Genomic DNA, 22,048 nt, shown 5'->3' on the forward strand with positions numbered 1-22,048 from the left:
TACAGACACCACAGTCTTGCAACAGTTCTATGCAAATAGGAAATTAAACTTTAATGCATAGGCTAGAGATTCGATTTATTAACATGCTCCATAACAAAGCAGAGACCTATCTGCAGATGAAGTAGCTCGATGTTATGAGATCGTAGTATACAAAGCAGGTGCTTGTGTAACAATGCCGTGCTTTATTCTGATTATTTCCCATGTTGGAGGCACATGCCAAGTAAACAGTGATCCTTGGGCAACCAGACATGCCATAATATCCAGAGGCAATCACACATTCACACCGCCAAAACTCCAAGTGTACATGTTCATGTACACAAAACAACCACGAAGTACAGAAACGTGTTCAAGGAGGGTACAGGGAGCATTGTTAGGCAGTGAAATTCAATTCACACGGATACTTGAGAAAGAAAAACAGAGCAAGACAGTTCTTTATCACTCTCTATCACCTGCATGTGCACACACCGCCCAATCCCTGTTACCACCTACCCTACTGCGCAAACAAAGGAGCCTGTGTAAAGGCCTGGGCAAGCCAATTTTCTTCATCCCATGCCTGCCTCTCTCTCTCTCTCTCTGGCAAGGCCTCTCACCACACATGCAAGTGATCACCATCTCATCGCCGCTCCCTCATGACTAACAAGCTGAATAACTGATTTTAAGTCACAAAATAAGATGCACAATGTGACTGCCTGGCCTTGTTTCTTGATTAATTAAATATGTTTCATGTTTAAGTGCAAGCCTGGCGAGATCTGATCGTGTTCCTACAGTTTCAGCCTGGACTAAAGCCACTGATACAACAAAGACTTCTCTCAATTGTCTTTCTGGGATTCACTTAAAATCTGCTACATTGTAGGAGCCACCAGGAGCACCAACAAGGGTGTATTTTGACCAAAATACAGACATCATGGTGCAGATATATTTATTACTGCACTGTAGCATGTTTTTCAAAAGGTTCTTTTACATTACTTGTGGCATAACAATCTATGTTTTGCACTTGTATTTAAGGTCAAAAGATCTTGTCAAGTTTGTCTACAGTTACAGTCCATCCTGCTGTGCTGCAAGACGCAACCTGTACTGGACAATTTGTTGCAGACCTTCCATCTGTCCTCCTGCTATTGTAAGAAATGTCTTGTAGAAAGCAGAAACCACATTCAAAATCAACTTTTTTTTCCTCCCCCTTTTGAGGCAAACAAAAAAATGAAAAAGTGATACATTTTGGGTGTGTTATTGTATTACTGTAAGCTACACAAGAAAACAGCAGTGGACGTTTGACTCCATACTGTCTGGCTTTACAGTGGCATGATTACATGTCTCTCCTCAAGATGTGTGCTTTTTTGTTTTTATCACTATAATTTGGTGAGTGTGTGTACGTGTGTTTGTCCTCTCAGTGGTTTCAGCCTGAGGGACACACTTGAGCGTTGAGAACAGCACGCAATACATCAAACCAACCAAGAAAAAGTATTCAGAAATGCTGAATGATTAGCATGATATCAGCAGCCACACATTTGGTATCAACCCAGGATCCCTACCTCAGTACTTAATGTGGACTATAAAATGAATCAATGCACCAACTCAACCAAAGCCTGAGTTTATAGAGGCATGTGTACATGACTGGCACACCAACTCGTACTGCAGGTTAGGTGCTCCCCTAGAAATTAAGACTGTCATCTGACCAATTGATTTGTGACCTTTTCCTCACAAGTCAGCTCCTGTGTGAAGCTGCAGAGAGGATCAAGCCATAAAATATTGAGTTATTCATTATGGAAATGTATTTTAAAAAAGCACAGGGGGATTTCATTTCAAGTGGCGAAACCCATGTAAATGTAGTCCAAATATTTTCAAGAGCTAGGTAGGTACGTAGCTAACCCTTGCCTACAATTAAAGTATCTGGCTGACAGCTTGTTTGATTACTAAGGAAAATAAATAAACAGGGGTTTTATAAAGATATTTCTGCTTGTTAAGATCCAGCTCTTAAAACCAACTGCCTTGTTCTTAACACGGTGATCTCACTGCAATGGCAGTTCAGTAGTCAAGGAGAGCATGGGTGTGTGTGTACGCATGAGGTGGATATGTGTGTGAGAGAGAGAAAAGGGGGAGCACTGGCTGGCTTTTGAGTGTGTGCGCCTCTGTGTGTGCACATGCAAGAAAAACCTCAAACTAAATGCGGGCGTGAAAAAAACAGCATGTAAGCAGCCTCTTCTTGTGTTTCAGCCTGGGAAAAGGTAACCAGAGAACGCAGTGTTTGTAAATCACTACTAATCAGTCCTCGCCTCCCTCCTCTTGGCTTCCCCCCTTCCCTATCTGTCCAAAAGGCACGACAGATGGATACACAGAGAGTTAATGATATTTTAAAGACAGCAATCGCTCTTACATAATGTGTTGATTAATTTCAATGGAGTCTACATCCTGCAGCATCAGTCACTTGACAAATCTTTTCTCATTTTTCAAAGAGTGTTTCAAGCAGCCATGAAACTGTTTCATCATGTAAAACAGCTTCTCTAGAGACACAGAAACACTTGCAACCAAGAACTGGCCATTTTGGGAATAATGGGCAAGTTGTAGAATTGAAATCAAACCAGAAAAATGGGTCTGAATATGTCTTTTAGTCAGTACCATCAAAGAGCAGCGTAGAGATATTTGAGCTCTAGGGGCTGACTTCAAAATCCTGATATCTTTGAATGAGCACATCCACAAAATGGATGGAGAATATAAATGAATCACCGTTCAATTTGATCAACTACTGCCCATTGATTAAGAATGACATTTTCATGTAATCATCAGGACTGAGTAAAAGCATCAACACTACACAGCCAAAGTGCACACAGCTCGACAAAAAAAAAAGCCCCCACCGCAAGGGATTTTTGTGAGCCTGATTTTGAAAGACGGGTGATAATAACACATTTGTTTACATTACACCCTCTGCATAACTGATTCCCTTTCATATTTTTTGTTTGTACTCTGCATCTCCAACTAAGGGAGCATCATTTTATGGCTGCCGTCCAGCATAATACACCCAACATCCTTGAGGATATTCTACCTCACGCAGTCTGACACAGTGACCCATTATCTGTGGTTGGAGCCTGAGGCGAGAGCACAATGTCACGGAATAGGCGACTCCAACAGGCGACAGCAGACTGATCACATGCATGCATCACAAGCAGCCTCTTCGGTCTGTGCAAGACAGCCACTGCTGCATAATGTACAATCATAATAACGCTGCAAACTGGGGAGGATCCCCCTGTCTTTCTGTTCTTGGATTTACAAAAGTGGGTGCCTTAACACATAGAAGGAGGTGATATCAGCCATCTATGTGTAGTATATAGATCTTATTAGCTACAGCATCTAATGGTTATGAGGAAGGGAGGACCACAGTTGATGTGCAGGTGCAGAGAGCATCGAGCCAACGCTGAGGCAAAATGGGATCTTATGCCATCCAAAAACGCTAAATTCAGTAGTATTGAAGGCGAAAATATGAACATATTTCCATTCATCATTGCAGAATTAAATGGCCATGCAAGTGCCACAGCAGTAACCCATTTACAAACACAACGGTTAGCCCTGAATCGGTGCGGCGGCGTTTATTTACACGGCTGAAGTTACTATGAAGGCAAAGGATGCCAAATCCCGTCGTGATTTTCCAACATTTAACGCAGCGCTAACATAACATACAGGCCCCGGCAATTAAAGCGGCGTCTCTGGGGGTCTGCTACACTGCTGTTCATCCTCCGCAGTGGCCGCACAATCTGCCGTCAGAGATAATGAGGGCGGCAGAGCGAGTCAAACATGAAATAATAAGAGACGGGGATGTGCTGGAGGTGACACCGGCGGTTAACACGAGCAGAAATCCTACTCACTTTGTAGAAAATCATCTTTAAAGTGCCGTAGAACCCCATCCTTGTAATCCGGTGTGTTTTCCTTTTTCCTCTTCAGTGACAATCGGTGAAGTCCAAATGTGTGTGCGTGCTGAGGAGACGGCAGTGACAGTGTGAGGGCAGCGTACTCTCAGGTAAATCCGACGCCGTCTCTGATGTGAACATGCTCGGGCACGTCACCGGACTGGCGTGCATGCAGTAGATTCCCCCGGTGAAGGCATTCAAAAAGAGAGAAAAACACACGGAAAAAACGGGAAAAAGCTCCGCCGTGTCACGCAGACTTAAACGGGGCTCGCTCGGTGGCTGAACAATGCGATGCGACGATCCCGGAGGCGTGTGCGCAGCCGACCAGCCTCACCGAGCAGGGAGTGAACAGATGAGGGAGAAAGAGGGTGACACTCGGCGGAAAGGGGAGGAGTGGAGGGGGGAGCGTCAGAGCGCCAGAGCCCCTCTTCCTCTTCACAGGCTGAACGACGGCTCCTCCAAACAGGATCGGATTACAGCCTCCCCGGTGGAGACGGCAGGAATGGTGCAGTCCAACATTCAACACCGTGCGCAGCGCGTCCTCCGCGAGCAGGATACCGGGGACATAGGCGTAGCAGACGAGGCAGCACGCAGAGACCGGGTGGGGTACGCACTTGTACTTTTCGCATTAATAAAAAAACAACAACAAAAAAAAGGTGGATCCCCACTTGTTGCAGAACCCAAACACCTCATCCATCCATCCATCCATCCATCCATGCACGCACCCCCGCCCATGGCCCATTTTCATCATCGATTAATCTGCAGAATACATTTTCAACTCATCGATTCCTCATTTTGTCAATAAATTGTAAGAAAATAGTGAGAAATTAAGAAAAACAGCAAGTCTTCACATATGAGAGGCTGAAACAAGAGAATGTTTGGCATCTCTGCTTGATAAGTGATTCATCAAAATAGCTGGCAGTTACTTTTCTGTCAATTAACTAATCGATTAGTGGACAAATTGTGTCAGTTCTATAAAATATGATGCATTGTTATATATTAAACTATCCAGTCAAGTACATAAAAAATCAGTTATAATCAGCTCCACTTACAACTACAACGTTAAAGTACTGCTTACATGTTAATGTATCAATAATAATGATCCAATGATATAATAATACAAATGACGGAGCCAGTCTGCATGAGTACTTTTTGTTGCCAATATTTCTCTACTTTAAATAAAACATTGAATGCAGGATTTTTACTAGTAATGAAGTATTTTTGTGGTATTGTAAGTGAACGATCTGAATACTTCTTCCACCACTGCGTACATACATCAAACATACTGCACTGGAGTGCTGCATTTAAAGACACCCCAGCCAACAGATCTCATGACAGAAAATAGTCTTCCATTATAATCAATCAGGCAACAGAGTGAATGGATCCACGACTGCTGCTGCACCTACTTATTTCAACACAAATGGAACATGCCAATATTTGCATGTCAGTGCGGCAGGTAATGGGTGACTGCACCTGCCCAGTTAACAACAATATGCACTGCTGACGGCTTCACAAAGGCCATTACAGCTGATAAAGCTCACAACTTCAAGATGGTGGCTGTAGTTTAGAAACATTTAGAACATTTAGTGCAAATGAATGTAAACTGTCACATCTCAAACTACCTTTTCAAGGCAATTTGAGTTGTGACATGAGACATATTTATCTTGTTTAGTCATGCAAGATAAATACACTAGAAGCTTTTTGTTTGATTAATCTGGACAAATTGAGAACAGAGAATATATTAAACAGTGTCTCTGGCCAACTGTGTTACGTCACTGAGCTGCGAGAGAACAAACTGAAACACATTTCTACATTAATCTGACCAGTTGTCATTTATAAACAGTGACTTTTGTGTGCAGTTTAAATTAAACTTTGGCTTCTGGGCACACCATAACACTATTTTCTTAAGTTTTAGAAATCCAGTTCATACCAGTTTGGACCACGCCATGAGTTTCAATAGATCTTCAACATTTGCTACCGTTGACCTCACAAGACATCGGCATTAGATCATCGAAACAGAGGACACAATGGAGGGTCGTGGGAAGGGCTCTATTCACAGGTGATGGAGCATTGAGATCTGGCAGCCTTCCAGACACTCCCAGCTTACACCTGTAATTACTGACTGACCCGGCACGGGGGGGGGGGGGGTTTCAGGGCTTGTTACTGAAAAGAAAAACTTGGCAAGAGAGTACTGGTAAAAAAAAAAAAATCTGCCACAATTTGAGACAGAAATGTTGAGTTATTCTGGACTAGACAGTAAAGAAATTGATGTGACACGCCGCAAAACTTATAGCTTTTTGCATGGTAATTCACCAAAGTAAATAAAAAGCAAATCTTTCACAGTAACAAACAGGATTTCATGACAAAATAAGTCTGGATGAATGTAGTAAGACATATAAATCATGATCCTTTGAGAGGACACGACAGGTGTAAAAGGGGACTTGGCTAATCTTTGAATTTTAGTCACACTTTCTCACCGTAGCAATGCACACAGAAAAGCATTGAAATGGGTGAACGTCGGGGTGCATCAGATAGAGCGCTTCCAGCTTTGTCTGTGTGTGTTTAAGGTGGCCCTCATGAGAAAAGGCCCTCTCGTAGCTCTCTGCCGGCTCAACCTTTACACAGCACATTGGAATGCTTGGCATGCAAGAAGAGTTGCACTGGGGCCTTTGAATAGGCCGTGGCCTCCTTTGTCGCTCTCCTTCTGCCAGTTGGTAAAGCATTAACAGGCCCCCCCGAAGCTGACCTCCTGCTCATCACAACCAAAAAATCCTGCTGGTTAAACGTAAAGCTGCAAAAAAAAAAAAAAGAAAGAAGAAGAAAAAAAAAAAGGCAACCTCATTTTGAACTATGTTGTTTTGTTATTTTCAACAAACAAACCTATTCAGGTAATAGTGTTCCATCCTTTTGCTGCAATATCTGAACAGGAGAGGATGTATAAAAATACACTCATTACATCGCAGTGCAGCAGATAGCTTGTGGGGAAATGCAAATGCTGTCTCATTTGACTGTGCACAAATAATAGACAACATCAATGCCAAGATTTCAGCATACTGACTCAACAGATACTGTATAAGCCTGCAGATAAGACGAACATCCTTTGATGTATGAAGATACGAGAGGACGCGGTTGATGAATGGATGAGGACATTTTGGCGGCAAATATTTCCTAGTTTATTTAATGATCACGTTTTTGATTAATTAACTGATTGCTCCATTTATAAAATGTCAAAAATAAAGATAAATGCCCAGCAGAATTTAGCAGAAAACAAAATGTAAAACTTATCTTAAAAGCAAGAAAATCCTCACATTTTGGAAGAAAGTGTTTAATATAATGATACAATTCATTGATTAGAGCTAAACAATTAGTCGATTAATTGATGGACAGAGAATTAATCGTCAACTACTGACTATTATTCGTAAAAATGCCAAACACTCACTGGTTATGACTTCTAAAATGTGAAGATTTGCTTGCTTTCTTGGTCTTCTATGACAGTAAATTGAAGATCTTTGGGTTTTGGACCGTTAGTCGCACAAAACAAACTGAATATGTCAACAAGTTGCAGTAAGTTCCTTTACTTCATCGATCATACGATTAATCTATCAACCAGGAAAGTACTCAGCAGATCAACCGATTGTGAATATAAAAGATAGTTGCAGCCCTATAATTGATGATCTAAATTGTAAGATTAGTTTTCCGTTGAGTCACTGATTAATCGTTTGAACCTCATTAGAGGTAATAAGTGAATTAAAGGTCTAACACCTGTCTAGTGCGATTGGGGGAATGTGACTGGTCTACTCTTCCACATCAGTGGATGTTGGTGGGAAAAAAAGCTGCACTACAGGAGAAAAGGGGCTTTCTTGAGCAAATGTTTAATGTGAGGTGGTGAACTTGAAGGAGGCAAATACTTCTTGGGCAGTGATGCATCACTAAACGGGGCCATGTCATTGTGCGATTGTCTCCTCAGTGGAAAAAAATGAGGACTATGGGGTCTCCTCTCAATGGATGTTTCTGAAATGGTTAAGTGTGAGCCCCATTCCAGGCTGGACAGATGCAAGGCGTGTGGGGGAGGTTTGATGAATAAGGAAACCATGGATCATGGCATTCTGCGAAGGATAATAATAGCATCATCTGCATGGTGTTGAATTAACATATCCTACAGCCACCCACGCGACTGAAACATTCAAGTTTGAAGGGGTCAGGTCAAAAAAGAAATTAAAGCGAGAGCCACTGGTATCTCCCTCGTGACATCAATGGGGTTCACGGAAAATAAATGAAGAACAGAGGTCAGTATTTGCAATTATTAGCAATTATTTAGAAACTGGAGTTTCAAGCAGATGCAGCATTTTGGAGTGTATACAAGTAGAGAGGCCTTACAGAAAATAATAGGCAATGGTCTAAGCAATGAAAATGAAAAAAATGTACAAAAGTTTAAAAACTAAGGAGAGAACGATTGAATTCAAATACACTAAAAGGCTTAAGTAGGTTTGGTTGTGTCACTACTGGCAAAAAATACTGCAGAGTATCATCTGTTGTTTATCACTCACTGAACACAATCTAAATGGGAATGTTTGCCGGTTAATGAGTGCTGAAGTCTCATTTCATGATAAAACCAATGCAGCGTAGCCGGGTTATGTTCCTTTGTTGGTCTTGTGAGAAGACAATAAGTTCTAATATAAACTGGCTAAAAAAAAGATGTTCAAACATTTGATTGCATTTATGCAACCAAGGCCTGCCACAAATACAAAAATAAAATCTATTTATTTTCTGTGATGTTTGTTTTGACAATAAGCACAAAGCAGTAAAGCATAAAACCACAAAATGATGCAATGCAGGAAAAAAAACAAGTGTCATTTCTTAAATGCAGAACTCTAAAGTTTCTAAGAGGAACAGGAGGCTGTGGGCTTCTGTATGGCTTTCTAACAGAATTACTGTATTACAGCGTCTACCACCAGTTATAAATTACTGATTGATTTGCAAAGTAGAATTCAATAAGTATCAAAAAACGTGTGTCTATAAAACACGGGAAGCATTCTTGAACTTAAAATTTGGACTACCGTTCCCCTCTGACATGGAAGCAACAAAACAGCTCGGACTGCAAAGACAAACCTCTGCTGAGGCTGCATCTGTAGCAAAGCTACCACGTCTAGAGCTCTGTTCTGTCTCTTGTCATCACACAACATTACTGGGAATAACAGTCATCCTGTCTCCTTATTTAGTAATGTGTACTATTAAAATTGACCACAGAACCCTCAGTAAGGCAATAAAAGACCAAGAAGCTGATTTCACCATGGAAAATAAGCCAGTCTGGTAGATGATATCGACACTGTGGACTAAATATGTACACAGACTTGAGGAAAGCTGCACACAGAAAACCAAAATAATGCTCCATTCTCAACCCCAAACAATTCAGTGGATAAATGTGTTGACCACTGGCCATGTCAAATTCTTAGTTAAGTTAGTCTTAAAAACTCTAAAAGAGCTGCAGCATAACATACAATCATACATACTGCCTTCTGATTGGCTTCCAAACCCCCAATTTCACCTAAAATCTAAACTCTGTCATGTTTTAAATGTTACATGTGTAAGAAGTGCAAGAAAATTTAGAGACAGACCATCAACTGTGTCCTGTAAAAAAAACGTTTTGCGCCAGAAGTACAGTTGTGTTTGTCCCACTAATGTGGCTATGACATGTACATGATTGTTTCAATTTTTAGCAATTATACACACAATCTCACCTGAGGAGAATAATATGCACCTCCTGGCAGACTACAGTTCTTCCCAGCAGGACTACAAGGACACCTGGATGACATTCAGTGGTCCTTGTAGTCCTGCTGGGAAGAATTTTAGAGTGGGGCACTGCATCATTAGTTTTTCCTCAGAGGTGTTAAATTTGTTGCACTAGAATTAATGCAGTCCAAGTAATCAATGACTGAATGTGTGTCTCTTTGCATTTTAAAGACTCGAATCATGCTCTCGATCGTTATGTTGTCTGATCACGGGCATCATACCCAAATCCTATGGCCATCTGCAGAGAGCCCAAAGCAAACATCAGGTCAGTGGCACCAGCTTGCTGTTGTAAGAAAAAGCTTCAAACAGAAATGTGTGACCCTCTCTAAGAGCCACAGCCTCCTACACACTGACCCTCATTACATTTGACCTACAATATAGCTGAAAAGTTGGGCGTCAAGTTTGGATGGCTTCGATTCAGTGACTGCATCACCTTCCTCAATTGAAGGTCCAAAAGTCAAGTTTATTTACTATATATGGCCCCAAAATCACACATTTTGGGCCATATATCACACACAACACATTTCTCTAACAGGAAAAAATGGGGAAACCTTTCCTTCATCATGACCAGGTATACAATAGCAGCGGTAGAATTGCAGTTTTGAGTAAATAAAATGTTATGTACAACATAAAGTAAATATTAAGTGTTATGCAAAGACTTCAGGATATATATTAAGTTCTGAAATGAGAAAAAGTCAACATTTATTCAGTAACAACTCCCGTCTTAAAAAATTTAAAACAGCTTTTGGTCCTGTAGAGGAAGAGTAATGAAACTTCAAAGTCAAATGACTTCTCTAAAAATTCTAATATACTATACGATAAGTACCTCAGGAGGAGGTCACATTCTTCTGTCAAATTGTACAGGAAAAATTTCACCATAGAGGTATTAACATTTCCCTCCATTTCTAATCCTTTCCCAATGAAAGGCCTATCTAGTTTTGCATGTGGATGCAGCCTGAGCTGTCATATCTCATTCAGAAATGAAAGAGGGTTATGGAAATGTGTGTGATGAGCCAGGTGAAACTTGGCCAGGGCTCGCATAAACATTTACACAGAAACGAATAAACCTCTTTAATCATCCAGAATTACCACTCTGCATCCCAGATGAAGCAGAGCGAGCCAAATTGTGCCTGCTGGGTGTTGCCTGTCATGTGTGGATCCCTAAATATTCTTGAGAAGGTGGTGGGAAACCGTGTGAGGACATTCTGACAGTGACTTGATCGCATGCCTTGACCTGGACTCGCTACAGAAACTCGAACATCACGGTACATTTGGTATTTTACCCCCACACCCCTTGTGATACTGATCTCATCTGGGACACCATCTACTCATTCTACACTTTATCTCTCCAACAAAGCCGTAATTTGCATGTTTGCTGTTCCAAATGAAGGCTTTCAAAAGACAACATGCTTGAGTAACCTCTGAACTGAGGTTTTACCTTAATCTAAGTGGATCAGAGATCAGAGGATGCTCCTTAACCCAGTCTGTTAGAAGCAATGACATAAGCAAATATAGATAATTCACCCTTTTTTTGAGCACTAACCTCAGTTTTTATTAGCCATGTTAGCGGATATTTGGGATGGCAATGTCAGTCTGTCAGATCGTCCGCTTTGGTCCAGACTGAAATATCTCAAAAACTATTGGATGTATTGTCATGGAATATTGTGCCGACATTCGTGGTCCCCAGAGGATGAATCCCAATGATGATGGTCATCCTCTGACTTTCCTTCAGTATATTTCCAGTAAAATAACAACCACCAAATGGATCGCCATGAAGTTTTGTACAGACATTCACTGCTAAACATCTGCTTGTTAGCATTCGCATTGTGAGCATGCAGATGTTAACATTTAGTTCAAAACACCACAGTGCCTAAGTGCAGCCTCACAAACCCGCTAGCATGGCTGTATACTCCTGTTACAATAACACAGTGCTGCTATATGACCATCTCCTTATGATCAAAAACAAGATATGTAGCTTTGCATAGTTTGTATAATTAAAAGTAGTGTGTACTATATGTTAAGCTCTTCTAAGCTAAGCTTCCCAGAAGTGTGCAAGTACAGTACACACTCAAAAACACAGCGTCGACCCTATCTAAGCTCATGTTATGATGGAAGAGGAGCTCTGTGTTTAAAAATAGTTCAAAGTTACATGCCAGTGGCACTACTAATAATACTAATATGCATTCTCATTGAACCTCCTCTGCCAGAATCTGAGGAAGCAGAAAAGTAAGAGAGTTTCGAGGGGAATGGTGCCATCCGTCTTAGCAATGTTCCTCAAAGTTTCCTTGAAAAATCAACAAGTTCTACTGAGAGGAAAAGACCATAAACTTCATTATAGGACGGACTGTAGTGTCTTTCTCAACAGAACAAACCGGTGAGGAACAAAAGAGCACCGAGTGCAGGGCGGTACCCCCTTCACTGGTAAGATAAATGGAGGGATACTTTTTAACAACTTGTAGAATGACGTTCAAGAAAGAGGAAGACGGGAAGGAAAATGATCAGAGAAGGCTGGGAAAGCAATTCTGTCTCATGGGTGAGGCACTATAGCTGTTGTCTCTGCCTTTTCTGAAGATTAAACTGAGGTGGATCCTACTGACAGGTGAGCCTGACCAATGAGGTAATCTGGAAAGAACATCTTGCAAGTTTGCTCAGCTTAAAGTTGAAAATGCAACTCTTATTTTGTCAGCCAGGTTAAGTAGAGAATTGGCACAAACGGACAGTGACCAAAACAACCCAAAACATTTGACAACAGTGGAATACGAAACTCCCATGTTGACGTAGAAATCCAATTTCTAGTAAGTGAAGGGCACCTTTGATCTAGTTTAAATGTGTCCACTGGCCATGCTTTGAAAGCCACAGTTCTTGTCTAAAGTGTTTAGGATTATTGTTATCTCTGATGGACCACCAGCAGAGTGGATGATAGCAACCTTTTTAGTGCCTCACTTGACAACTATCAACTGCCATGTCGGATGACACAAAGTGAGACTCACGTAATGACTATATTTCAGAGAGAGAGAGAGAGAGAGAGAGATCAGAAAGGGCAGCACATGAAAGTTCATACATCTTTGTATTTTCTGCATTTGTTGGCGAAGATGACTGATGCAACGTATCAGCAATGCTACTTGCATGAAGACTGTGGACTGGACATGGCCAGATTTTACTCATGTATACATTAACTAAATGAAACAACAACCACAGGTTATTGTGATAGTGGATATACTGTAAATACAGGTTTAACATACGTATGAGTGCACAATTAGTGCATGTTAGATATTCACAAAGCAAGTTTAAGTAACATGTAGTGTGTAAGAATGAAAACGAATAAATGAAAGTGTATGTGTGGAGGAAAGACACTAATCTGTAAATGAATTGTGTTGGAAACAATTCTCTGGTCCCAGAATGATGCATTGCTGCAAAAGAAAATAGAGTGGGCAGAGCTTGGCAAGAAAGATTTTCACCTGGTTCGAGACCAGTAAGATGCCGACTTGTGCCAGTTGAGCCTGTAGACGAATAAACAGAGCACCAAAAAGTAAAATTTAAACCTGCAAGTGGGCAGCGGAAGTTGTGAACACAACACTTGACACTTCTGAGCTGCAGATTTGGGTGATTATTCATGGAAGGTTCATCAGTGTGAGAGACCCCATTTCACATCGTCACATTATTTTCACATTGTCATTTGATACATTGTTATCATAAATTTGCTGATTATAGCCGCTTTAGAGAATTAGTTTTAAACTAACTGATTTGTTCATAATTAAAAGATGGAATAATATAACAAGTAAATTAATTGGCACATTTAATGGTAATTTTATCCATTTTAAATCATTTTAGAATTGCGTCATTTAAAGGCGGCTTAAATGAATAAATTAGTTAAATGAATTTCATTAAATTAAGTCAGAGTGGCTTAATCATTTATCAAAAAAAAATCTAAAAATCTTATATTAAATAGCTTAAAAGAAACTTGCCACTCTCCTAAAATATGAAAATCAAAACGTGAATACGTTCATAAAAACGGTCTAAATAGGTGAACATATTTTTCTGTATTTGCTTGCTATTGTTACACTGCTTCCAGTGTGTACCCTTTTTTGAGGTTTAAGCCACCATCAGAAACTTGGAAATGCACTCTAAAATCCTGCTGAACATTTGTCTTAAACTACTCATTTTAACAAAAGCAATGTCGCTTAATCTTTTAATATATTAGCAACCTAATTAGACATGTTCTTGTAGCAGCATGTGTCAATAACACAAGGTTGAAGTCTGACTTTTGTGGAGTTTGTTTGAGGAGTTTTGATGAACTCAAAGTATGCCATACTCATCTCTTTTCACATAAAACACGTCCATTCAAGATTTCCTTTTGGCAGCAGCTGTCTCCATGTTTCCCAGCATGGGATGTAACTCCTCAGAGGCCCCATGCTGCCCTTCCCTCACAGGCAGACAGATTTCCACCTCAAGATTCAATGGACATATGGCAACCACCTAAAACATCAGCCTGACCAATTATTGCTGCAGACCTAGTTAGTACATTTATTATACTTACAAAGTCATATGGTTCTGTGCTTCTTCCCTGGTGGACTTTATTTTTTATTTATAAGTTTGAAGACAAAGCTTTTGCAATACAGCTTTGATCTGTAGGTGAGCTTTCCCATATGAAGCCTCATGTTTGCTGAAGACTTGTGTAGCAGCAGTCTCTCTGCATTAATACATACAGTAGGTGTCTTCTACTGCAGTAGTATCAAGTATTTGTGCGTCTGTGTGTGTGTGTGTGTGGGAGTGAAACAAACATCCTTGCAAGCCACCCAAGGTCCACTGCTCCTCTGCCCTTCCTGAAATGAAACATTTGTGACCCTTGACCCTTGTCATGCATTGTATCCTTTTAAATCTCGGGAGACGCATCTCTCTCAGCATCACCATCATCTATCAAACCACACACTAAAGATTGTCTCAGTTTGCTCAGTATTGTGCCATGTAGCATGGCCAGTCTTCTTCAGAACAATGAGGTCCGCTCTTTCCCTCATATTGTATAAAAATTCAAACCTAGATGACGTTTCTTATTAACTCGCATTGCTTGATCCTCAGTCCTACCAGTATGGCAGATCGATTAAATATGTAAATATGATCCCACAGCACAGTATACCTCATGAACCAAATCACTGCATTACTTATGATCATCTTCTGGAGCCTTCTTTCTCCACTAGCAGTTTTGCCTCGGGCTGTTTTGTTAAGCAATAGCTCCACGTCTTTTGTGTCCACAGCGCACACCACCTGTGTCTGTATTTGTTAACGTGGAGCGACACATTTTCATCGCCATTTCTGATTCTCTGTACACCGCTGACAAAAACGTTCTGGTAGCAAATGTGTCACTGATTCGATTCAGACTTTGCTGCAGTCTTTTCCTCCTCCCTGCCTCCAACTCATACAGCTTCTGACACGTACTCAGAGAGAACTCCTACACACCGAACTACACAGAAGACTCCGCTCTCTTACTTCCTATCTTGCAGAGAATGAATAAGGAGAGAAGAGTATATTGGGTCATTCAGAAAAGCACCTTTAGGAGCTTGAGTTTGTGTGTGTGTTTGTTGATTTGTTTGCTCATGTGTAGTGCTTTATGCCATGCATAATGGATACAAGAATTCCCACAAGAGCCCTGCAACAGGCAAATACAATGCGTAGTCATACGCCAGGCAGCAAGTCTTGGGCATGGGATGATATTGATTGATGATATACTGTACCAGAAAGTTTGAAGGCAAAGCATTGTTTCCGCCAACATTATGTAAGTTTTATTGTTTAAAATATTATTAGACTGATATAGTTTGACATTCTTTATTCAAAAGAGTCACAGTCATGTCCAACAATACTTTCTACACCCCAATATTTTCTGTAAACTGAATGTTTTTCTCAAATCTTCTCGTGAAGCATGTGGAGCAGCTGGCACAGAAACTAAAGCTGAAAATGGGTTTCCTTTATGGGAATAAAGCATGTTTTTGTCTTGAGGACAGGTAAATGATTGATACAGTCAGCCATCATGTTTGTGCTCGGCTATGGAGATATCATTTATTCTCATGCTGCTCGCTATATTCAATCACAGAGGATTTAAAATCTTGAATATTTCATTCCACCGGCTGATAAAACTTAAACTTTGAACTTCAAATCTATTCAGAGACGTCTGCGATTGTCTCTGATGCTATATGTGCTTTTGTTATGTCTGGCTATGTTCTTTGTCTGGATATGTTTGTTTTTCTTTCTCTCTGCTGTACTCAGGTCTCTCTTGCAAAATAGAGCTTGATTACAATGAGATTACTTGATAAAGGATATATATATTTCACAGTAGCATTACTTTCTATGTCTTTCAATGTTGATTGTTGGATTCGTTACGAGTATAGAGTAATAGCCCTGGCCTTTGTCTTCACATGGTCGAAAACTGCTAAACAAAATGTGGAGAGATTATAGTTTTAAAATGAACACCATATGTGGAGTTTGATTACACACTCCATTGCTGCTGTGGCTTTTTTGTGCCCCTGTTGTGACAGAAATACATGGACTGTGAATATATGGCTTTTATTTTCCCTTGGTAACTTGTTCAAAGTAGATTAAAGATTGCCTGAAATAACAAAGAACAATAATTCTGTCAGTGTTTTCATTTTAAGGTCAGGGGTGTTGTATTAACTTGAAAATATCTGCCCAGTTAACACAGAGGTCACGCTGTAACACGCTATAGCATGCAAATATTCCCCTTGTGGCAGGAAGCGTATTGTTAGTTCAAGCTGTCAATTCTCCCGCTTCATTCTCAAACTTGTCATTCATCTTGATGAGCTGTCTACCTTGAAACGACATCCAGCCCGAGGGCGAGCTAACCAGCGTCCATGAAGCTACTGCAGGCACGGCAGCAGCAGATGGCATTAAAAAAAGTAAACATGCCTTCCTATTTAAACGGTGCAGGCACTCCTGAGGCCAACCAGTGAGGAAGAACATTCATATTCCGCTATCCACACCGGGATTTTTAAAACTCAACATAACGCCTCATGAGCAACAATTGTCTGTAATATCGCTTGAAATATGTTTGAGTGATATGTTCAAACAAAACTCAACAATCAGACGGCCTTCCTTTCTTTAAAGGGGACAAACTCTTTACAAATTTAAGAGCTGTTTTAACTCAGTCTACCACATAACCTTCAACTGCTTGTGTCGGGTGGATGGTTGTCACTTCTTTTTTATATGAAGCCAGTTGACATGTCATGCTGTCACTTCTTTTCCTTCACTTTTACCAACTTTCCAAACGAAGTACCTACGCAGCCAACTGGCCAGTCAATGAAATGAGCACAAGAGTGGAAAATGGAAGTTGGAGGTTGGAACAACTTCCCAAAAATAAACTTCCCTTCAGCACACACCGTCATATTCTCACACCGCAACAGCATGGAAGGCTTTAATGTTTTCAAGTAAGGAACCACACCGTCTTCTTTAGGGGAGGGTTTGCCTTCATTTCAGAAATAGTGGGACACAACTTGGGGGTCAACACCGCTCACAAAGGGGAAAGTAGAGTGAACCGAACTAGTATAGCAGCCAGAGTAGGTTATCCAAACCTCAACTCCATCTGCACAGTACTTGAACTCTACATTGGAACAGACATTTGAGTGGTTGTTAAAAAAACTTGAGTAGCTGAGATTAATACTTTATGAAATTTTAAATTGATAAAGTACTGTATTTTCGGGTTGCATGAACTGTTCATGAACCCTCAGCTGAACCCCTGCATGATGACTGATGTTTAAGTCAAAGGGTATCATCGGTTTCAGTCACTTTGTATTTCCTCTGCCATGTTTCATTACCTTTGAGGCAAATGCAACGTGAAACTTCAAGATTTCAAATGTCAGGCAAGTCAAAATGATGTCGCTGCTTAAAACTGGTTTTACTGACGAGTCTTGATGTTTTGCTCCTGATTTCATTATGACAGTTTTTCATGGTGATCTGTATGATTGTGTTACTTTGTTTTAAACTGAGTAGGTGGGTATATTTGGCGCTAAAGATCGCTGTAGTTTATTAAAAAGAATGAAAGAAATAGGCTGCAGATATTCTATATTTTTTCTTGTTGTCAAAAAATCTCACAAAAAGATCCATCTCTCAATACTTTCTGACTGTTCCAGCCTGTCTGTGGCACTCAGCACAGAGGAAGAAGCTAATATATATATATAAATAAAATAAGCTTGGGATATGTTAATACATACATTTTTTCATAGTGTTTATTGAGAATAAAGGAAAATATAGAATAGCACAAAACTTAATTAAAAGAAACCGTATATAATGCAGCTGATGCAAAACCTTTCACCCTGTGCTCCTGCTTGTAATCTGCACTGACTCTTGCTGCCCCTTAGCACACTGTCTATTGATCAATATACCTGACAAGCCAAAAAAGGTATCATTAGCAAAACCTTCGACAACTTAGTTCATGTACGGGAGGCGGGGCTCACCATACCAATTCAGCCTTGACCCTATAGACGACCTTTAAATTTCACAATAGACAGCCCACAATAGCTGCCATGTGCCTACTGGTTTAATCTCCACGGCCCATCTGCTGCGGCTGCTGCCTGTGAGTTGAATCTGCGAGAGGAGAGGGAGTGTCCAGCTTCCCTCTGAAGCTCATGGGTGTCTGTCTCACTACATCCTGTGGGACAGCTGTATGTTAATGTGCACAAGAGGCCGGGGACAGCAGCAGTCACTGGGATTGCCAGGCAGACACAGAACAAGGACCCCCTTCTCAGTGGGTAGCCAAAGGCATGAACTTGGCAGATTAGACATTCAGGAAACAAATAAGGCTCCATCACAGAAAGGCATCCGAAATCAACCACAACAAGCAAACACACAAGGCTGCAGAGAGAGCCCAAAAAAAGAAAAGGGAAATAAAGTCCTTCAACTGTTTAAGTGATGAGACTGAAGACCTCTGCCTGTCACCTTGTGGTTTTCCTCCTTTTTGAAATGAAATATATGCTGTAATTAGGACAGACATCATCAAGTACAGAGATTTCTGAACTTCTTCTATCCTCATATAGTAAAAGCAACTGCAGAAGTAAAAAGTCAGTTTTTTATGGCGAAAATCAAAAGGAATTCATTTTTACTCTGGTACTACCGCAGGTGTTGGTTTTAGATTTTCCCTGAGCCTCAAGAAACAGCAGACTGGTGGTCAGTGACAGCTGATGTCTGACATCTCAGGTGGGACCAGCACAGTAAAACGTTGATGCTTGGGGAAAATCAAATCAATAAATCAAGGCCAGGCAAGTTGCAGATCTAATCTTGACGCGACGATGACGAAGGACATGCAGGGGCGTGGGCAGCAGTGGAGGACCCCGCTACTAGCCCCCCCTCTATCTGTAAACTGTTGCCTGGCAACAGGATTCGCTCTCGCTGGCCTCCAGGCTGCAGTGTGCTGCCTCTGGCCTCATCCAGGGATAAGGCTCTTGTTTGCCATTAGAGTCAACTAATTCTGGCAATGGATGCAGGGGCTGCCATTCAGCGATGAATTCTGCAGAGGCTGCAAATGACCGCTTCAATTCCACAAGATTACGGCCACTTTTATCTCAAAATGTGACAGAACGTCATAAAGCAGGGCTGGATATGTAACAGGAATTTCTTGCCGTGTGTGTTATTACAATTTGTCACTCACCTCGCTCAGCTAACAATGCCATGAACATCAGGCTACAGCCCCAACAGGCTGGAAACAATCATATTTGAAAAGGAAAGAGCCCAACCTCGAGAGTTTCTCTTTTTCCCTCCTGTGTTGGCCATGCCATCTGTCTCTGATGCACTCAGTGACGATGTCGCTTAATTGTTATGCAGGGGAGATGTGCTTACAACAAATGGATTGTTACCAAGCATTCAGCCAGTCTCTGAAATGGCCAACTCATCTGTGATTCTCATGTATTGTTTGCTCACAGACATACAAAGTGCATCAGGATGAAGAAGATGAATGCATCACCAAATGGTAAAATTACTTACACAAGAGTGAAAGGTGTGGTCAGAATACAAGGGAAGACATCCTACTCATTGGGGCTGAGAGGGAAAGTTGACGGAGATTCAACTTTCAGGCTTGCAGACTTTACCAACAACGCACATCAATAAGTCCTCAACTTGTAGGCCGTCTTAATGAAATACTGTTGTTTTTCATTAGGAAAAGTGCTGAGCCGCTCAGAAATGCAAATGTGAAAACACCTTACAATAAATAAAGCAACAAAGTTGTTTTTGTGACGGGAACTGTTCGGAGAAAATATTTGTCTTTACTGGTTGTTAATTAGACTTAGCAGAAATGGATGTGTGCTCTTTTTCTTCATAAGCGAAAGTCAAACATTTTTTCCCCAGAAGTGCAAATAATTCAAAAAGCATCTTTCAAGACGAGTTTGAAGTCTATGACAGACATACTGTACATGGGAACCTCAAATTCAGTTATATAACAGACTCCTTAGACATCTGCACTCTCAATTAAAACATTCATGCACCAAACTGCTCTCTGAACTTCAACTGTGTCTGAAAAACACTTTCAAACCTGTTTCACTGTTCATTTGAGCACTGACACGACAAAACGTAAAACTATCCTTTAAAATGCCAGAACAGCCTCAGGGAAATAGACATAGGCAGTATTTTCCCTTTTGCATAAATAAAATAAATATAGATTTACTTTTATTTAAAAAAAAAAAAAAAACTGGTAACAGACAATTGCCACAGGGCAGTGGTGCCCACGTGTGAATCCACATCTTGCCTAGTATTTTTACACAACACAAGATGTTTATACTGAACATACAGTAACATGATTGCATTGTTTACATGACTATAAGATTATCCTGGTTTCTGGGGCTATTGTCTGCTATCTGTCTTGATGACTCCTAAACATGCTCACAAGGCTCTGCAATTTCTGCCCCGACAGAGTTTACGGCTGTCTGAACTCTGCTGGTCTTTTACACTGTCTGCTGGATTTGGCGTCTTCATCTGATCACCAGTGTTCGGAGAAGAGCAACAAGCGATCAGATCCTCCACAGTACTGATGTCAGGCTTTCACTTTCATTCTCAGTGTAGATCATCAGGCATTTGTCATGTTTATTTACACAAAGAAAAAAAGTAATTCTATCCTTTTCAATCAATGACGGTATTATTACATTATTACATTATCCTCTCTCAGCCAGCTACAGTGTAAAAACACATTCTGTGAAATTTAATCTCATTTGCTTACCTTGCAGAAATGATTTTACAATGGTTTCCTGTTTTGTTAAGGTTTAGGGTTAAGGGTCCATAAATGATCTAAAATGCTATAAAGGCCTGCCAGCACTGGGGTGCAACATGATTTTGTATACTGGCAAAAGGTGTTAGAGAGCGCGCATTAACTCAAGAGATTGGACACTAAGGTTTCTGTAACTTAATAGCAAATAAAGTTTGGTGTGAAATTAGTTTACATTAAATAAGGATTTCACCCATTGTACCTAAAGAAAACGTGACATTTTCACATTCCTCTCTGAGTATAAAAAAGAGGTCAGTTCTTAGTTTGATAATTCTACTCTTCCCAGTTGTGGTGAGAACAAGAAAGTGAACTGGGTAGGCGGCGCTGATTTAGCAGGTGCATCTACAGCTGGCTAGGGGGATGGAGCAGCAGCACAACCTGGCCACAAGGCTCTCTGGCGTCCCCGTGGGTTCCCACTCTCTCACGCTCATCACAAATTTAGGAGGGCAGTCGGACCAGATCAGCACTTTCTTGTATCCACTGTAGCATGCTGTCATAAGGAGATGTAAGGGAGGCCCTGAGAAGATCAGGGGAGATGAAGCATGAAGTGCACATGTGGGTACTGTGAGCCTCAAGCAACTCCACTACATCCAGGGGAACTTCATCCTCACTGACTTTGTTAACTTCTCAAAAGGACTTCATGATGTAGATTTTGTGGTTGAAGAGGTCCAAGCTCACATTTGACAGACTTCTGGTGTTCAGGGAATCACTACAATTGGACGGTAATGTATATGGAGAATTTTCTTGGAATATGGAAATTGTTTGCACCATCTCATCCTGTAAAGTTGTACTCGTCCTATAAAATTGTCACATATTCATTGCTGCTTAAGTAACTACTACCTCAAAATGGCAGTTTATACCATTTCAAGGGTCATACAGTACGTCATGAACTGTCAGGTGTATTACATGTTGCAACTTGACTATAAATACCAGTTCTGTAAAGCTCAGAATGAAGTTTCTGAAACAAGGACTTTAACGCAGGTGTTGAGGGAGACCAATTGCAGATGGTGTGGCAGACCACCATTGTAGACTTGTGAAGCCCAAATATTTGGTCATTTTAATTAGTAAACACTGCTGGATAGGAGGCAGAAATTAAAAAGGGAAACTTGGC

General features: G+C 40.8%; 1 protein-coding gene across 2 annotated transcripts in view; it reads right to left on the bottom strand.

Moving 5' to 3' along the window:
• The window catches only part of fbxw7 (F-box and WD repeat domain containing 7), a 60,369-nt gene that overhangs the window by 19,783 nt on the left and 18,538 nt on the right, over positions 1-22,048 (bottom strand). Inside the window, exon 1 of one of the 2 annotated variants that reach the window (XM_070918667.1) lies at positions 3,855-3,893. The exons of the other annotated variant lie outside the window; for it this stretch is intronic. Coding sequence (XP_070774768.1) covers positions 3,855-3,893 — 39 coding nt within the window. Of the gene's footprint in view, positions 1-3,854; positions 3,894-22,048 lie in introns of those variants that run through there. 2 annotated transcript variants of the gene reach the window in all.

Source organism: Enoplosus armatus, chromosome 2, assembly GCF_043641665.1.
Source record: "Enoplosus armatus isolate fEnoArm2 chromosome 2, fEnoArm2.hap1, whole genome shotgun sequence".
Taxonomy (NCBI): Eukaryota; Metazoa; Chordata; class Actinopteri; order Centrarchiformes; family Enoplosidae; genus Enoplosus; species Enoplosus armatus.